The sequence below is a fragment of the Sinohyriopsis cumingii genome, chromosome 3 (assembly GCF_028554795.1).
Source record: "Sinohyriopsis cumingii isolate HCF-2022 chromosome 3, ASM2855479v2, whole genome shotgun sequence".
NCBI lineage: Eukaryota > Metazoa > Mollusca > Bivalvia > Unionida > Unionidae > Sinohyriopsis > Sinohyriopsis cumingii.
In genome coordinates, this window is record NC_142963.1 from 55,485,313 (window position 1) to 55,506,586 (window position 21,274).

At 32.5% G+C, this 21,274-nt stretch overlaps 1 protein-coding gene across 1 annotated transcript in view; it reads right to left on the reverse strand.

Moving 5' to 3' along the window:
• LOC149802886 (sperm-tail PG-rich repeat-containing protein 2-like) overlaps positions 1–21,274 on the reverse strand; it is a 234,109-nt gene that overhangs the window by 200,881 nt on the left and 11,954 nt on the right. The window contains exons 4-5 of the mRNA XM_089952356.1: positions 14,993–15,142; positions 11,191–11,355 (exon numbers count right to left, since the gene is read on the reverse strand). Of these exons, the coding sequence (XP_089808482.1) occupies positions 11,191–11,355; positions 14,993–15,142 (315 nt within the window). The remainder of the gene's footprint in view (positions 1–11,190; positions 11,356–14,992; positions 15,143–21,274) is intronic.

Here is a 21,274-nt window from a genome sequence, read left to right on the forward strand (position 1 = left end):
TTAATTTGCTTGGATTTATTTATTCAAATTATTAATCACTGGAATTACAAAGAGCTCAATAATATTCTTGGACTAAAACATTAATTTGGAATAATAGTGAATGCAGACATGGACATTTTGGATTATATTGTTGTGATACATAAAAAGATTGTTAACACATCACCACATTCTAGGTCATTGGCACATTAGCACATGTAAGTCTACAGGCACATCAACATATTCAATATCAGAATTTATTTAGAATACCACTGGACTTGAGTTGGAACTTCATACATTTGGACTAGTGATATAACTTTTAGGACTATTTGGAATTTAATCCACAATATTGTAAGTTCATTTTAAATTTTCACTTTGTATTCTAGGGAAATAAATTATTTGTTGAATTTTACAAAACTAGTTGTTTTTCTCTCTTCTCTGTTATTTAGATTAAGACAATAGTTGTAACAGTGGCAACTGGAATAAAGTGCCCTGTCCAAGGACTCACCATGGCAGCCATCTGGGCTTATCTGATGGTATAATTTGAACCTGCACCCTTGCAGTTGTAAATCTGTCATTATGACCACATAGCCACCATGGCTCCTAAAATATTTATGATGATGATTATTATCATTATTATTATTATTATTATTATTATTATTATTATCATTATTATTATTATTATTATTATTATTATTATTATTATTATTATTATTATTTTTTTATGTTGCATGTACTTCTCAACATTCTCATATGGTTGTATCATGGACAGTAATTGATGGTATTATTTTTCCCAAGTTTGTTTTCAAAATTAAAATATACTGTCACTGTTTGTTCAGAGGACTATAATTATCTAAAGCATTGTTCAATCAAAAATATGACATTTTCTCAAAGAGGTAAAACAACAGAGTTCCTTCAGTTGTAATAATAATTCTCAAGTTACAGGATTTCCATCAGGGTGTATTCAATAGACAGCGTAATTAATATTTTAACATATTTATAAGGAATACACATTCTTCTTAGTCCCTGACTAATGATTTGCATAATTTACTTAAATAAAATATCTTTTTTCCAATTATTATGCTAATTTGATAGTTTCTGTCAAACAGCTAGACAATTTATGACTTGTTTGGCATTAATCATTATCATTAATTGCATAGGCACACGAAACCTCCATAAAAAATGGATACAAAGTTGTATACAAACAGAAATGAAAGGTAAAATAAGTATTTTATTCTATAAACATGTAGATGAATGGGAGATTAGCTAAAATATTGATCTGAAATCTATGACATAATATTACCTAAAATGTTTCATTTCATTATACCTTTTCCTAGCAATTTCTTCATGTTATCTAATCTCTGATTTATGAGTTAAAGGCACAGTATATCCACAGAAAATTATTTCAGTCAACATCTGTCCAAGATGGTCATTATCAATGATTCTTTTAAAGACATGGTGACTGCTGTTAACTTGATGTCTTAAAACCACACACACACAAACACACACAGACTGTTTGCAAAGTTTTAGCTAAACAGAATAGTTCATGATGCCTGTCAGTTATTTTGATTTCTTTATTAAGTCTTATGTCATTTCTGTCATTTCAAGATTCAAACTTAGGTTCAGAAATCATGAAATATCCATCAACAAATAAAACTTTGGGGTCAAATTTGTTGGAAAAAAAGATTCATTAATTATTACTGTAAGTACTAGGCTTTAAGTAAGGCCTGAATGTAAACTGCACAGACCCAGATCTGCTGGCACATAATGCACCAGCATATCTGGGTCTATGCAGTTTGTTAGGAGTAATCAGTATAACAAACAACACAGATGCTGATCTGCTGGTGCACTGATGGCAGATCAGGGTCTGTGTTGTTTGCATTTGGACTTGACTTATAAGCAAGTACTTATGGTAAATGTCAAAAGACAATCAAAGTACTTGCAAGACTTCCATTCTTTCTGATAATCAGATAATCAAAGGGCTATAAATAACTACTGAAAAATAACACAACGAACAAATAATTACAACATGAAATTCCAAATACGCAGAAATTTAAATGGAAATATTGTTAGAAAATGTAATGATAGAAAGGATAAGTTGAACTTTTGACAAAGAAAACAAATAATTCATACCATAAATGGCATGCTAAATGGAATTCAATATTATTAAATGGCCAAACTGTACAGAATGTAACACTCAGTAAGAATGGTATCTATTTAAGAAGTTTTGTCGATTTTAACCCGATCAGATTTATCCTTAATTCAAAATTATGTAAATTATCCAACATTCTTCATAATTTCATTCAAGGTTGAGTGACATAGATAAACACATACAAATTCTTGGTCTCGTCTCTTGGAAATGGTATGCCACTTTGCAATTAACAAGAGAATATGAGAATTGGTCAAAACTGACAAGACAATGTGGGGGAGCTAAGGGTGTAATCAATGGTTTAATTAAACAAAGACTCTTGCCGATATTTAGACCAACTGGTCCATCAAAAACACGGCTAGTTCATCATGATTAATACAAGACCCCAATCTGATGAACAAACTTCAGTTATTAAAGGTTCTATTTTTCTTTCACACTGAAAGGACCAGGTGCCGAAATGGATGTTATATGAGATTGTAATCTCTCTAAAAGCCTCCAGAAAACTTGGAATGGTTTTGACCACATTCTTCAAGGATTGTGATGCAAATATGCAAATAAGGTGAAAGTGACACAGTAATCTGTCTGTCAAGGGCTGCTTAAATCCAAGGAAAAATCTTTAGTGGCTGAAAAAAGATCTGACTCCAGGGAAAACCTGCCATGATGAGCAGGAGAAGAAAAAATAGCACAAAGAGTGAAGAAAGCCATAGCCCTCTAAACATGCATCATAAAAATTCAAAAGCAGCATAAATGTCATGAATGAAAATCTTGATTAAAAATCCAACTCCAGATCTTTGGCTTTAATTGGATTACCCATTTCTTATTCCTCTTGGTTATTGGATGCCAGTTCCTAAATGCTTTCCCTGCATTTTAAACAGTCAATTGTTATAGGTTTTTAAAATCTATCAACACTAAAATAATGCTGCATGATTAAGTCAATGAAACCAGAGCTCCAAGTGGGCCAAATATCACTCACCCCTCTACACACAACCTAACAGTTGATCACATCTCTAAGCAAACTCGTGTTGCATTGTAAAAACACAACACTTCAGCTATCTCCCAGCCTTTATAAAATGTTGACTTTACCTATGTTACTACGGTGGTCTTTCACCATAATATCCCTCATGATACCAATGCCCCTCAGGATACCAATACCTCTCAGGATACCAATGCCCCTCAGGATACCAATGTCCCTCAGGTTACCAATACCCCTCAGGATACCAATGCCCCTCTTTAAAAGTCAAGTTTGCCATTAAATTGCTCGATTTTTGTTCTATCAAAGATAATTCATTTATTTCACTTTGCTTATAATAACGAATTATTACATGGTTTCACATAATTAAATAACCTATTTTTCAAGTTTAATGCAATATTCTCATACAGCCATATTGAAACATGTCACATTAAAAGTCTCTCTTACTTATAATGCGGGCGACTCCACTGGCATTATATAGAGGAAGTATTGTGTCGCCTGATAAAAATTCTTTCATAAGATAAAGGCACAATTAATAAGCACATATCTTGCCCATACCAGAAGTCATAAATATTTTGATAATATAAGCCTTTTTACCAGCTTATATCAAAATCAGATGAGAAATGTAGTTTCTACAAAGGGCACAAGCTCATACCAATCAGATGCAAGATTACCTTATTAATATGCACAGATCTCACATAGTACAGAACCAGTCTATGACAATGATATTATAAGTTTAGTCACCAAGATTTAGCAAATTCTGATTAAAATTCAGTTTTGAGATTGGTAACAATCTCTGCCAATTAGATAAAAAATTACCTCAATCAGTCAACCAATCAGTCTCATTCAATCTGATAAAAGATTACCTCATACATATAAGTGTAGATATGTTATATGATCAAACTCATCAAACATCTTGATGATAAATGACTATTTACCAATTTGATAAAAATCTGATTGAAACTGAATCAACAGAGTACTGCCAATAAATGCAAGATCACCACGTTAATATGCATCGATTTTGCTGATACTGTAGTTGTATTTATCAAAGAGTTTGATCGTATAAGCCAAAGTACCAAATTTAACCAAATTCCTAAAATAATATAGCCTTCAACTGGTGACATGCTCAGCCAATCTGATGTTAGACCACCTCATTAATATGCACAGGGTCTTGCTCACCATAAAAATAAATCTCATTCAAGAACTTGCTGATATTAGTCAATTACCAAAGTCTGATCGAAATTGGGTTGGAAATATTATATAAAGCTCAGCCAAACAGATGCAGCATCACTTCATTAATTTGCTTAAGTCATGCTCACAATAAATTCATTGGACATCTTTCTAAAATAAGCCTATTTACCAAGTTTGATCAAAATCATGTCAGAAATACTGTCTTGAGAGTGGTAACAAAATCAGACCAGAAATATTGCTTCCAGAATTTTAACAAGCTCATGCAATGAGGTGCATGATCAACTGATTAATATGTGCATATCTTGCTCTTTATCAAGTTCCTCTGAGATCTTGATGAGATAATGACCATGAAATGGGTATGTTATCAAATCTGCATTTTGGTTGCACTTGATTTTCATTATTTTTTTGCAGTTCAGTTCCTTTGCATTTCATCTGCCATCTTGTCTTTTTGGTCTCAAAGATGCATTCCAATTTTGGTGTTTATAGCTGTTGTGCATTTTGATTGGTTTTAAAGTTTGCTTGTTTGGAATGAATGGAAATGCATCTACCAATGCTGGTGTTCTATTCTGAAAAGTGATAAAGGCACTCTTCCAAGCAGCCCTTTCTCAAAAAGTCAGGATCAAGTAGGGCTACTGCTTAAAAAATGCAAGGAAAAGCTAGGGGAAAACCCTTATCTTAGTTTAAAAAAGTATGAAATTTAAGTAAATTACTGAAAAAAGAAAACTTTGACTTCACTTCCTCTTATAAACATAACAAAAGCATGCTCTTATATACTCTGATTTGCCATTGACTTTATGTGTTAGAAAAATTGCAAAGTGGTCACATATACCAATCATTGAAACCATAACTTCCAAAACATTTTCTTTTGTATTGGTATAAATATGGTCTATAAGATTTTTATAGGTAGAAATTACTATAGAGGGTTTATTTAATAGCCATTTGCATTTTTTCTGCTTTCTATTTGTGTTTCTTTTGCATTCAAATTGCATTCATTCTGCAGATATTGCTCTTGATGCAACACATTCAAGATCTTGTCCATAGGAGGTTATATTCCTATTTGGATCAAAATCGGATCAGAACTATGTTTTCAATATGTTGACGGACATTACAAAATCATGATAAATGTTGATAGACAACACACAGTCATGACGGATGTTCATGGACAACACACAATCATGGCAATTGCTGACATATGACACACAATCATGATGGAAACAGGGCAAACACCTTAAGCTTATTTGGCCTTGTAAAAATGTAAACTGACTTGATGCCAGTATATAACATTCAGTAAGAATCATAACTGAAGATTTATTCTTTGAACTAATTATTTAGTCATGAGTGCATGTGTACTTTATACTGACCCTTTACTTTATTTATAACAATTAACTTTATACTAAACTCTTTACTTTAAAATGAGCCCTTTACTTTATACTGAACCCTTTACTTTATACTAAACCCTTTACTTTATGCTAAACCCTTTACTTTATACTGAGCCCTTTACTTTATACTAAACCCTTTACTTTAAACTAAACCCTTTACTTTATACTGAACCCTTTACTTTATACATAACAATTTACTATATACTAAACCCATTACTTTATACATAATTTACTTTATACTAAATCCTTAACTTTATACATAACAATTTACTATATACTAAACCCATTACTTTATACTAAATCCTTAACTTTATACATAACAATTTACTATATACTAAACCCATTACTTTATACATAATTTACTTTATACTAAATCCTTAACTTTATACATAACAATTTATTTTATACTTAACCCTTTACTTTATACTAAACCCTTTACTTTATACTGAACCCTTTACTTTATACATAACAATTTACTATATACTAAACCCATTACTTTATACATAATTTACTTTATACTAAATCCTTAACTTTATACATAACAATTTATTTTATACTTAACCCTTTACTTTATACTGAACCCTTTACTTTATACATAACAATTTACTTTATACTAAACCCTTTACTTTATACATAACAATTTACTATATACTAAACCCATTACTTTATACATAATTTACTTTATACTAAATCCTTAACTTTATACATAACAATTTATTTTATACTTAACCCTTTACTTTATACTGAACCCTTTACTTTATACATAACAATTTACTTTATACTAAACCCTTTACTTTATACATAACAATTTACTATATACTAAACCCGTTACTTTATACATAATTTACTTTATACTAAATCCTTAACTTTATACATAACAATTTATTTTATACTTAACCCTTTACTTTATACTAAACCCTTTACTTTATACTAAACCATTTATTTTATACATAACATTTACTTTATACCAAACCCATTACTTTATACATAACAATTTACTTTATACTGAGCTCTTTAATTTATACCAAACTTTTTACTTTATACTGAACCCTTTACTTTATACTAAACCCTTTACTTTATATACTGAACCCTTTACTTTATACTGAACCCTATAATAAGAAATGAAGAAAAATTAACATTCTGAAAAATGGATATTTTAACAAAGTTAATAGTCCATACAATACAAAACCTGGACAAAATTGACAGGCTGATGTGACTTTTTAGCACTACACATTGGTTAAATAACTAACCACTTATAAGGGATAAACAAGTATTGGAAAATGCCCAGTCATCAGCTCTCCATAAAACAGCCTAATGAGTATTTAAAAATGCATACAAAATTTTCAGGCTTCCTATAAATTGAGAAGAGAGTGTGCTGGTAAGTGAATTTCTTCCTTATGACACAATTACCGAGTTTCTATAAGCATTCTGACATTGAAAAGTATGCAAGGGCAGTTATGGTAGGTCATAAATTAATAATGATTTTACATAGTGTTATATATGTTTTGTTGACTTTGTAAATTTCTTTTCAAACACCAGACTTAAGATTACTGAAATTTTTATAAAATCTTGCATTTGCTATTTTTTAATAAGTCTCTTAGAGAAGCCACTGTCATATTATATGTCTCATCTACTGATACAAACAGTGATGTAAAATAGTCAAGGATTGTGTCATTTCCAACAGTGCAGTAAACACTGATTTTATGATGGTGGACATCTTTAAGTGTAAAAACAGGCAATATTTACCAACACACCACCATTGGTTACGAGTGACTGAGTGACTTTACTCTTTACTACATGAACATAATTATTATTGTATTATAGCCAAATGGGAGGAATTACTATATATATATATATATATATATATATATATATATATATATATATATATATATATATATATATATATATATATGTGTGTGTGTGTGTGTGTGTGTGTGTGTGTGTGTGTGTGTGTGTAAAATGAAACCTTTGTTTTGTGTTAATCAGCAAAACATAACATTGGGGTGCATCAATTTACATACCATCAACGAATTTTGTGCATCAAATCGTAAAAGTCTGCATATCTGATGCATGATACACGGGTAGATACAATAATGACACGGTAATCCTGTTGCCATTATAATAATGCCTAACATTTCCATGAAAGTTATTGTATAAATATTGATTATCATGAAAATAATAGGCATGGATGTACGGTATGTGGTAGTTTTAGTTTAAAGGACTGTAGTCAGTCGCAAATAGTAATATTAGAAACAAATTCTACATAGCTCACACATGTGATACTGATTACTGGTCTGACCCATAGGACTTGAGTCTGTGTTTGTCATCACTGTAAAGGCAAGACTTTAGACTGCTAAGGAACCCTGATTTTGTCCCTATTCTGTAGTTTTGATAAACTATCACCCTGGTGTAAAACTACCAGTCTGTTCTGTGTAAGGGGAAGTCGTTTTGACCCCTAGCTTGTGTGAACATTAAAATTACTTGGGAATCTACTTTTGTGTTAGATGTCATTGTCTGCAACTTTTGTACCACACAACACCCTCACTATAACACTATTTAAAGGAGTTATAGAAGTGTTCTGTGATATAGGTCAGGTTGCCTTTTAAGGGGTACATTATACAGTAATTACACACTATAACACTATTCAAGGGAATTATACAAGTGTATTGTGCTATAGGACATGTTTCCATATATATGGGTGCATTAGACAGTAATCCCTTACTATAGAACTAGTCAAAGGAGTTATACAAGTGTACTGAGCTATAGGGCATGTTTCCATATACAGGGGTGCATTATACAGAAATCCCATATTACAACATTATTCAAGGGAATTATACAAGTGTACTATGTTATAGGTCATGCTTTCATATAATTGTGTACATTATACATGCTATTACTATGGTAAATTCTGATGAGAACAACCTCTACTTTGAATGACAATCTGTCTTTTATGACCATAGTAGTCATGAGCAACCACCTGCTAAATGCAACCAGTGGCTACAATTTTCAGGCAAAATATGTTTTTTGACATTTTTTATAAACAGCTTCATTGTGAAAACATGCAAATAATATAGAACTTTACCTAATCTTTTGTAACTACAATTAGTGAGTAGTCTGCATGCAGCATGCAAACCTATTACTCAGTAGAATCTGCATGCAGAGTCCATGCCTATTACTGAGTCTGCATGCAGAGTGTATACCTATTACTGATTAGTCTGCATGCAAGATGCATACCTATTACTGAGTAGAGTTTGCATGCAGGATGCATACCTATTACTGAGTAGAGACTGCATGCATACCTATCACTGAGTAGAGTTTGCATGCAGCATGCATACCTATTAATAAGTAGAGTTTGCATGTAGAGCGGATACCTATTACTGAGTAGAGTTTGCATGCAGTATGCATACCTATTACTGAGTAGAGTTTGCATGTAGAGTGGACACCTATTACTTGTAGAGTCTGCATGCAGCATGTATACCTATTACTGGGTGGAGTTTGCATGCAGCATGCATACCTATTACTGAGTGGAGTTGCATACCTATTATTGAGTAGAGTTTGCATGCAGCATGCATACCTATTACTGAGTAGAGTATGCAATTAGACTGTATACCTATTACTGTGTACAGTCTGCATGCAGAATGCATACTTATTACTGAGTGGAGTCTGCATGCTGAGTGCATGCCTATTACTGAGTAGCCTTCACATAGAGTACATGCCTATTATTGAGTAGTCTTCACATAGAGTGCATGCCTATTTACTGAGTAGAGTCTGCACATAGTGTGCATACCTATTAATGTGTAGTCTGCACACAGAGTGCATGCCAATTACTGAGTAGAGTCTGCATGTAGAGTGTATACCTGTTACTGTGCAGAGTCTGCACACTGAGTGTATGCATATTAATGAGTAAAATTTTCACATGTATTGCATGCCTATTATTGAGTAGAGTTTATATGCAGAGTGCATGTCAAATGAGGTAAACCAAACCAGAGAAGATCCTGATCTAACAAGATATGGCCAATGTGACCCTGTATTATTGACAAGCATATAGTTATATTATTTCCGTATCAAGTTTTCCTTATTAATGAAGGTTTCTATCAAATAAAGAGTGTTTAATTGTTACAGTCAACAAACTGCAATCCAAGGTTGGAGTTATCTATATCTAATCAAGATCTAAATTAATTTCAAAGTTGGAATTTACAGTGTGTAACAAGTTGGAATTTACAGTGTGCAACAAGCTTGACTTTACAGTGTGCAACAAGTTGGAATTTACAGAGTGTAACAAGTTGGAATTTACAGTGTGTAATAAGTTGGACTTTACAGTGTGTAACAAGTTGGAATTTACAGTGTGTAATAAGTTGGACTTTACAGGATGTAACAAGTTGGACTTTACAGTGTGTAACAAGTTGGAATTTACAGTGTGTAATAAGTTGGACTTTACAGTGTGTAACAAGTTGGAATTTACAGTGTGTAAAAAGTTGGACTTTACAGTGTGTAACAAGTTGGAATTTACAGTGTGGAATAAGTTGGACTTTACAGTGTGTAACAAGTTGGAATTTACAGTGTGTAACTTTACACAGTGTAATAAGTTGGACTTTACAGTGTGTAACAAGTTGGAATTTACAGTGTGTAATAAGTTGGACTTTACAGTGTGTAACAAGTTGGAATTTACAGTGTGTAACTTTACACAGTGTAATAAGTTGGACTTTACAGTGTGTAACAAGTTGGAATTTACAGTGTGTAATAAGTTGGACTTTACAGTGTGTAACAAGTTAGAATTTACAGTGTGTAATAAGTTGGACTTTACAGTGTGTAACAAGTTGGAATTTGCAGTGTGTAATGAGTTGGACTTTACAGTGTGTAACAAGTTGGAATTTACAGTGTGTAACAAGTTGGAATTTACAGTGTGTAACAAGAAAAAAGTTGGAATATCAGGGATCGAGCTGGGCTTCGCCAATGTCACAAATCGTGATTTTTTTTCTTTATTGGCAACAAAATATACCATCTGGAGATCTTTTTGGCAACAACATTTTTGGCTGTTAAAAATTGTTGATACAGTCTTGGGATGGAGTTGAGAAATTAAAAGGTACCATGATATGAAGCCGCAACCTTGGATATAAAATTGCAGTAGAATCTTTTGTTACATAAACAAACCCTCTGTTCATATTCACAAACCACTCTAACACGGCATTGTTATATTATAATCCAATTATGCTGATGTCTGGTCTTAGTACTCTGTGCTGTAATATAATCTAAACAGTCATGCTACCGGACTAACTACAATTGACCACCTCTGAAATCGGGGTAGGAATGACTACAATCTACCAGTAAAATGTACAAGACAAAGTTCTGCTGAAACTTCAAAGAAAACTGATTACCTTTGAAGCATTGAAATATATATATATATATATATATATATATATATATATATATAGTAAATATTGTTAACAAAAATACCATTACTGCCAAAAAATGACACCTATGTCACCTATGTCTTGCTAATGAAGGTAAAAAAAACAACATACATGTGCAACACGGTAAAAGGCTGGACCAATGGTGACATCTCTGTCTGGTGCTTCTTGTTTCTTCAGAGTTCCATCGTCACATTCCTCATAACCAAAAGCTTGTCCTGGGAATGGGATAGAGGGAGCTTCCGGTTTTCTGTGGAACTTGATTCTACTTGTCACCAACTGCAAGTAGGGATTATGAAAGATTGGTAAATTAATTTATTCAGTTTTAAATTTTGAAAACATATCTGCATATAAGAATTTATTTACAATGAATTTACATGTACTATTTCCTGCTTGGTACCAACTTTAATGCAATTAAAGATTGCATAAACAATGACCATTTTGTGCACAATTTATCTCTATCCAGAATTAAGATGAAATCGTGTTATGGAGAGGAACTGTGCTAATTATTCACCAAGTTCAGAAGAAATCATGTTATGGAGAGGAAATGTAATAATATCCACTGTATTCAGATGAAATCCTGTTATGGAGAGATGTAATAAAATTCTCTATGTTCAGATGAAATCCTGTTATGGAGTGATGTAATAAAATTCTCTATGTTCAGATGAAATCCTGTTACAGACAGGAGATGTAATAATATTGACAATGTTCAGGTGAAATCTTGTTATGGAGAGAAGATGTAATAATACTGGAGATGGAATAATCTTCACTGTGCTCAGGTGAAATCTTGCTATGGAGAGGAGATGTAATAATATTGGAGATGGAATAATAATCACTGTGTTCTGGTGAAATCTTGCTATGGACAGGAGATGTAATACTGTTGGAGATGGAATAATAATATTCAGTGTGTTCAGGTGAAATCTTGCAATGGACAGGAGATGTAATAATACTGGAGATGGAATAATATTCACTGTGCTCAGGTGAAATCTTGCTATGGAGAGGAGATGTAATAATATTGGAGATGGAATAATATTCACTGCGTTCTGGTGAAATCTTGCTATGGACAGGAGATGTAATACTGTTGGAGATGGAATAATATTCACTGCGTTCTGGTGAAATCTTGCTATGGACAGGAGATGTAATACTGTTGGAGATGGAATAATAATATTCAGTGTGTTCAGGTGAAATCTTGCAATGGACAGGAGATGTAATAATACTGGAGATGGGATAATATTCACTGTGTTCAGGTGAAATCTTGCTATGGAGAAGAGATGTAATAATATTGGATATGTAATAATATTGGAGATGGAATAATATTCACTGTGTTCAGGTGAAATCTTGCTATGGACAGGAAATGTAATAATATTGGAGATGGAATAATATTCACTGTGTTCAGGTGAAATCTTGCCATGGAGAGGAGATGTAATAATACTGAAGATAGAATAATATTCATTGTGTTCAGGTGAAATCTTGCTATGGACAGGAGATGTAATACTATTGGAGATGAAATAATATTCAATGTGTTCAGGTGAAATCTTGCAATGGACAGGACATGTAATAATATTGGAAATGGAATAATATTCACTGTGTTCAGGTGAAATCTTGCTACGGAGAGGAGATGTAATAATATCCACTGTGTTCAGATGAAATCCTGTCCTGGAGAGGTGCTGTAATAATATTATTGCAAATGAACACAAACACACAATCTGGTGTGCATCTTGTCTAGAAATCTGTTTCTAAGGGCTTCCAATATCAAGTTTGTCATGGTTTTTTAATTTAACACCAATTATCAGCACTGGAGGATTCAAGATTTACAAAGGATGTAATTTTCTGTTGATCTTGGTTTTCACTGATTCACTTAATTTTTATTTCCTTTGTTGAAGTCATTATTCAAGCATCAGTATAAATAGTATGGATGTATAATCCATATACTCAGTGGTATACATCAGCTGAATGTGTGCTTGTAAACCAATCAAAGAAACTAAAATCATGACTTCATTCTTGCCCTGAACCATGAATTTAAAGACTCTACAAAATATTTGCCACATGTAACAAAGAAAGCCCCCCCCCCCTTAATGTATTTCATTTCAAGGTCAACAAAGTCATTTGATAAATCAAAATTATTTCTGTAATCTAGTAAAAAATATTCAGTTTTAAACATATCTGCTTTATTTTCACCCTTTAAAAGAAAGAAGTATAAAGCATTTCATATTGTTTCAGTGCAAACATATCTATATGGTATGTGTTAGCCATAATTTCCACACTCTGCCTTAAATCATTGTGAGATAAGTAAGGAATAAGGATTAGGAGAATCAGACAAAGCATACGGTAATTAAATACTGTTATTACTAAAAATGAAAGAATAGGAAATGGTACCATAAACGAAAATTACATTTAATACTTATTCAAATCGCTTTTTAATTTAACTGATCGTAGAAGAATTTAAATCCTCATGAAAGCATGTCTCATTTTATCCATGCATTCTTAATCCTAATTAACAACATGACTGCAAAATACAAAAAATATTGCTTGAGGCACAACTACTAATGAAACACATGCACTAATTACTATGAAGCACCAAAGCTCACACTTCACTGATTTTCGTACAAAACCACCTAATCAATATTATGTCACTCAAATTGGCTAATACATACAAATGTTTGCTGGGTAAATAATCCTGAAATTGTTGAATAAAACAAGTCAAGTATTGTCAAAGCCGTGGATAATTCGGTCCAATCTTTCATATTTTCATGTGAGCCACAATTATCCCTTCAGCATCAACCAGCTTCATTGTCAATGTTTTAAGTAAAGCCTAGTTGCAAAGTTGATTCTTACATGAGGCAGGCTCAAACAAATGAGTGATTTTAATTGTTTTTTCAATATAGTTATCATCTTCACATTTTGATGGTCTCTGGACACAACAAATAATGGTACTGCTTGTTAACTGCAAGTAGAATCTGGTCATGTGTTTGATTAACATGTGGAATGATGAAATTATCCAAACGAACAGGGATCTAAGTGATTTTTACTATTCTTAAACTACCGTGTTAATGCCATGGTTGTCTGAAAGCAATTGATGGTGCAACTTGATGGACATTGTTTTGAGGACGACGTAACTCACATGTACTTTTAATAACCGATTTGTGTTGCTAAGTATTGTTCACTGCCTCGACTCTCTTTGGTGTTGAGTCTAGTGATTTATCTTAAATGGTGTTTGATTTGTACTCACAGAAGTGGTAGTACTGTTTTAACCATTAAAGTGACTGTAATTTGTTGTCCTCATAGTTTTGTTCTTTTATATTATTTATTTGAGATGCTGGTTCAAGTTAATCCATAAAATTTTAAAACCACATAAATTGAGAACCATGAAAATAACTGATATTGTAGCATAGAATCATATTAATCAAGATCTGGCACCATCTAATTCAGACAATATTGTTCAGAACTGGAAACTCGATAATCACATAAACTTTACTGCATTGCATAAATGGTCTTTCTAATGCAGCACCAATTTGTCCCACAGATATATTTTCAAAGTGCTTTAATCAATTAAAAGGCACCAGTAGTGAATAGGCATGGACTAAAGTTATATCATAAATCAACAAATTACATATCTGAAGTAAAAGGAACAGAAGCAAACACTTCATAAAGGAAAGTGGCAAAGGTACCACTTTGAAAACAAAAACAGCCCTTTTTTTATGGCATATTTTAGGTTTTGTCACTGCCCTTAAAAAATAATAACAACACTCTAATATGGATAAACCTGCATATAATGGACAGTCAAGAGTACTCAAACTGCCCATTTTAAACATGTCTTCTTGTTCAAAAACTAATATGGTATACATCAGTAATAAACCATACAATGAAACTTTGCTTTGCCAGAGCAATTATTACTTTACAGTGCCTATAAACATACCCCCATGCCCTTGTCCTTGCCTCCATGGGTTGGTGCAGACTTGCTTTGACGAAAATCTGTTTGTTTTTCTACATGGTAAGAACCTGGACCAGGATTTTCATTGGATGTCTCTGTGAAACGTCTGGACTTATTTGCAAGTACCTTCCCACCCTATTCGAAAGAAAACAAGTAAGCATTTTTATTCAAAGCTTCATTATGATCATATAGCCTGTTTTATGGTACATGCTGTATATAATCTAATATGCATATGTGTGATATTTGTTTAAAAAAAAGAATTTTAAAGGTGATTTCATTATATCTCCAACATGAGATTTGATAAATAAACTGTCCAATGAAGATTGCAAAAGCAGTCAGAATATTGTGATGAAAACAAAGGCAAGATAATTACTTCAAAAATAATACACATTAACTGAAGAGTAACGTTTAAAAAATACCGTAAAATAATGTAATAATAATAATAAAAATAATAATACCATATATACTTGCTTATAATCAAGTCCAACTGCAAACTGCAATTTGATGACAGATCTGAGTCTGTGCAGTTTGTTAGGAATAATATAACAAACAATGAAGACCCTGACATACACACACATTATGCTACAGCAGATCAGGATCTTTGTTGTTTGCAGTTTGACTCAACTTATAAGTGGCTATATGTGGTAATAATAATATTAACAATAATACATTTTAGGAGGGTAACTCAATTAGTAGGTAACTAATTTCCCATTAAGGTCCTAAATAATGGATAGACAGACAATAGACATCGGATGACAGACCATATTTTGTTATTTTGTTAATTTTATTTAAACAGCTTGATCAAATTGCACCACATATTTAAAAAAATTGTGATGCTTTTATCATTATTATTAGTGTTTTACTGAAAACAAATATGCTTCTGAAGCAATAAAATATAGTACAAATGCAAATAATAATAATAATAATAATGATAATAATAATACATCATAAACAATTAATTTCTACACCTTGGCCTAAGTGGCACATTTCAATTTTACACAAAGTGGTCTTTATGTAAGGGCCATAAATCATGTAAGGGCCATAAATCATGGGTGAAATTCCAGAAATAAGCAAACATAAATAAGCTCAGAAAAGTGGTAACTCATAAACATTTGGATGGTTCATAAACATTGTTCAATGACGAATAAATGAAGGGAATATAGTTCAATACCACTGATAGTAATTTGAATATTTTCTCATATCAAAATGCAATTGCTTCGGGTACAAACAATGACAGGATATGCTATTAAATTCAAACAATCTATCTGGAGATGCTGTAGGACATGAATTATCAAGATTACAAGAAAAACATTATAAAAGAATAAATACAAAATCATCTTCAGGGGTTAAGGGATAAATGAATTCTATTAGCTTGTCATTATGCCTTTGATCCTGTCCCCAAAGCAAACAACCAAGCAAACATGACATACATCATCAAAACAAATATGCTAAGCTAGTTCGATTTCATGAAATTAAATACCTCTGATAACCTTTAAATGCTGGTAGTTACATCAGTTAAATGCCATAAATAATTTCCTCAATGTCATTTTCATCATTTGTTTGCCTATTTAACAATAATGCCATGATTAAGGAAAAATCAATGGTGTTTGCCAAGAGACAAGTTTCTATCAATTCAGGTAGGGTACTGGAATACAAACTTGTATTGAATAAAGAAGGGATTTGGATATTAGTATAAAGAGGGGATTGGGATACTATCACACAAACTTGGGGATCTGGAGATCTGTATGCAGACATGTATGGAATAGAAGGGATTTGATACCTGTACGCAAACTTGTGCGGAATAAAGGGTATTTGGATACTAGTATGCAAACTTGTATAAATAAAGAGGGATTTGGATGCTAGTACATAAACTTGTATAGAATAAAGAGGGGATTTAGGAGAAAAAAAAGTTAAAAAGTAAAGGGATTGCCTCCAAATAACACGGAATACAAAACAATCATCATCTCTGATGTTACTGGCAAGCATCTGTAAGGATGTGGGGTGCTGACACACTTCTTTTTTTACTGTGATATGAAATAATCATCTGCATAATAATAATAATAATAATAATAATAATAATAATAATAAGAACAATACTAATAATACAACATGTAAATAAATTGTGCATATAATTTAAATAAAATGTCACTAAGACTAAATAAATAAATCTGATAGGATTATACAGTGACTTGCAATGAAAGGGGGTAGGGACACAATGCTTGCTATAAAGAATAGGTTTGTTTACATATACTGTACATTTATTTAAAGAAAGGGAAGGGGTGAATGGACAAAAGGCATGATCATTTCAAGTTTAATTCATTCAAATATATTACAGCAACCTACATAATGTATAATAACATCATTTTCTTTGTGACAGACCAATGTCTAACATTAACTTTACACCTTTAATAGGCAACATTTGACTTGTTTTAAAAAATGTGGTTTTAATTTAAAAAAACAAATTGGACTTTTCATTTTATGGATTTTTAACATTTTACGGCCTTTACCTCTGTTCTGCATGCTTCAGCTTGCTCTGTACTATACAGGTTTGTGCTGATGTGCTGTTAAACCCTAACATACATATATACAATGCACATACAGACAGACAGAAACACAGACATATATACAGACATATATAAAGACACCTTGAACCTAATTATTGAAGAGTGTTATTGTTGTGTCAATTAAATGGAATATCTAATTGCATAATTTGGTCCTGTTTATACTTCCCTCACTGAATAATAAATAAGCCATTCTGACCTGTCCTAAAGAGACTATATTACATAAATAAGCCATTCTGACCTGTCCTCAAGAGAGTGTATTACTTTAAATAAGCCATTCTGACCTGTCCTCAAAAAATTGTATTAAATAAATAAGCCAATTTGATCTGTCCTCAAGAGAGTGTATTACATAAAAAAGCCAATCTGACCTGTCTGCCAAGAGTGTATTACATAAGAAGTCATTCTGACCTGTCCTCAAGAGAGTGTGTTACATAAATAAACCATTCTGTCAAGAGAGTGTGTTACATAAAAAAAAGCCATTTAGACCTGTCCTCAAAAGAGTGTATTACATAAATAAGCCAGTCTGACCTGTCCTCAAGAGAGTGTGTTAAATAAATAAATAAAAAAGCCATTCTGACCTGTCCTAAAGAGACTATATTACGTAAATAAGCCATTCTGACCTGTCCTCAAGAAAGTGTATTAAATAAATAAGCCATTTTGGCCTGTCCTAAAGAGAGTATATTACATAAATAAGTCAATATGACCTGTCTGTCAAGAGAATGTATTACATAAATAAGCCAATCTGACCTGTCTGTCAAGACAGTGTATTACATAAATAAGCCAATCTGACCTGTTTGTCAAGAGAGTGTATTACATAGATAAGCCAATCTGATCTGTCAAAAGAGTGTATTACATAAATAAGCCAATCTGACCTGGCTGTCAAAAGAGTTTATTACATAAATAACTATTCTGACCTGTCCTCAAGAGAGTGTATTACATAAATAAGCTAATCTGACCTGTCTGTCAAGAGTGTATTACATAGATAAGCCAATCTGATCTGTCAATGAGTGTATTACATAAATAAGCCAATCTGACCTGGTTGTCAAAAGAGTTTATTACATAAATAACTATTCTGACCTGTCCTCAAGAGAGTGTGTTACATAAATAAGCTAATCTGACCTGTCTGTCAAGAGAGTGTATTATATAAATAAGCCAATTTGACCTGTCTGTCAAGAGATTGCATTACATAAATAAGCTATTCTGACCTGTTGTCAAGAATGTGTTACAGTGAAAAGTAATTCAGCTTATGCTAAAAAAAAATTTGTATGGGGCTGAAGATACTGCCAGTTGTCCCGACTATCGTTCCACTCCTCAATTTCATAATTTGCACAGGATTTGATTTTTCAAAACAGATAATTGCCCAAGTTTTCCTTATTCATTATTCTAGTAATTTAAAAACAACCTTATATATTTTAGGTATTGCTAAATAAATTTTAATTCTCTTCATTTAGATGAATGACTGGTGGGTGTAATTTGGGTTTTAATGTATACAACTTGGCCTTATTTCAGACGTGTATCTCTCAAAAGACTTCAAGCTCCACTTGGTCACATTCACTTCCTAGACTTAAGAGGCAAAGTGGAAAAAAATTGTTTACAATTATTTTGTAATTCATTTAGTGCACTTTCAGAAGTTAGTACTGTGTACTTTGACAAAAATTAATTTTCCCGGTTTTAATAACTGCTTAAGTTAGTGTAATTTGGACTATTTCATTTTTCAAGCACATGGATGCAGCCATTTTGATCAGCTGTCTGTTTCAGGCAGCATATTGTTTCCTGAAATCTCAGTCACAGTACATAAAATCTCAGTCACAGTACATGAATCTCAGTCACAGTACATAAAATCTCAGTCACAGTACATGAAATCTCAGTTACATACATGATAGTAGCATTGAATGCCAGGTATTCCAACATTATTACTATTGCATTTGTAGGATATGCACACACTTTTACCTTACACCTGGTCCACTTTTTGAAGTATTTAATAATTGTAGAGCAGAACCATAAGGATGAAATGGCCATTATTATTGTAAGATTTAATTTAGGTTGTATACCTGAATTTGAATGCATTTCTTACATGGAATAGTGTTCATTAATAGCAAAGTTACACATAAGTTCTGCCCCCTTTTCATATGGTAAAAAGGGAGCTGATTTAAAAATGCACATTGCATTTTTTCAACGTAGCAACCAATGTTATTACAAAAGACAGGAACATAAAACTTACCGCAATTATTCTTGAGTTGTCACTTATACATTTTAGTTTGAACTGGGATGCAGTAGATCAGGTTCACAAAGGTCAAAGGTGAATAAGTAACAAGTATCCCAATTTTTCTAACATAAGTATATAAAAGGAAACAAATCTGATTTGTCATCATTTTTCCTTAATTTTGTTACAAAATAATTAAAAGAAGTATTTGGTTTTTTTTCTTCACTTGATCCAACAGTTTTACATTTAAGCTGAATTTACTTTTAAGTTCTAAGACTTTCATTTCTGCATAATTAAGGACATTTCACACACAATAATGCCACAGGGCATAAAGTACAAAGAAGAGTAAAGTATGCATAATTAGCTCTGTGTGTGTGTGATTTGGATTTTTAACATTGGTAAGATGAAGTTGATGCTACCATCCAAGGTGCAGAGAGGTGCATTTCTGATCTGAAATCATCGATGACATGTAACAAGCTGCAAATGAATGATGATAAAACTGAGGCCATTCTGATCACAACACAAAGACTTTCTCATTCATATCCTTTACCTCAAACAATAAATATCAGCAACACCAACATTAAATTCACACAACCAGTACGAAACCTAGGTGTTACTCTGGACAGTACTCTCACATTGTACCAACATGTCATGAACATATGCAAGGCTGCATATCTTGAGCTGAGACGCATCAGCTCAATTCGCAAATATCTTTCAGTTGATGCCACTAAAACACTTGAGTGTTCATTAGTACTTTCAAGACTGGACTATTGTAACTTAATTCTGTCTGGTTCATCTCAATATCTGCTCCAGAAACTTCAAAAAGTTCAAAACACAGCTGCTCAGTTCATACTTAGAGTACCACGATCAGAGCACACCTCCTTGCTTCTCTTTACCCTACACTGGCTATCCATTTGATCCAGAATCAAACACAAAATTTGTTCTCTGTGCTACATTTCACTGTCGGACTCTAGTCCAACACACCTATCCGACCTCACCCATGTGTATACAACAGCAAGATAATTACGCTCCTCTTCTGACAATCGTATACTCATTATTCCCACTATGAAAACAAAGTCATATGGACAGCGTTCTTTTGCATACCAGAGCCCAGCAACGTGGAATGAATTGCCCACTGAACTTAAACACAAAGACACAGTGATCCCATTTAAGAGTGCTCTCAAAATTCACTTATTTCGACTGCAAGAACAAACTTAAAGACCTAATAATGTTTCCTACCTTAAATATTCTCAGCATGTTTTTTTATGTTTTCTAATTTCATGGTGTTTGTTTTTGTAATCATATCATTATATGTTTTTTATCTTATAGGTATTGTCTAATGTTGTAAAGCGCTTAGAGCTTCTAAAGATTAGGTGCTATACAAAGTCCCCATTATTATTATTATTATTATTAAGATGTCTGCAGTGTGACAGTTTATACTGATGTCTAGCACTGGGGCATCATGCTATAGACATGTAGCATCATCTCCCACCCAGTCACATT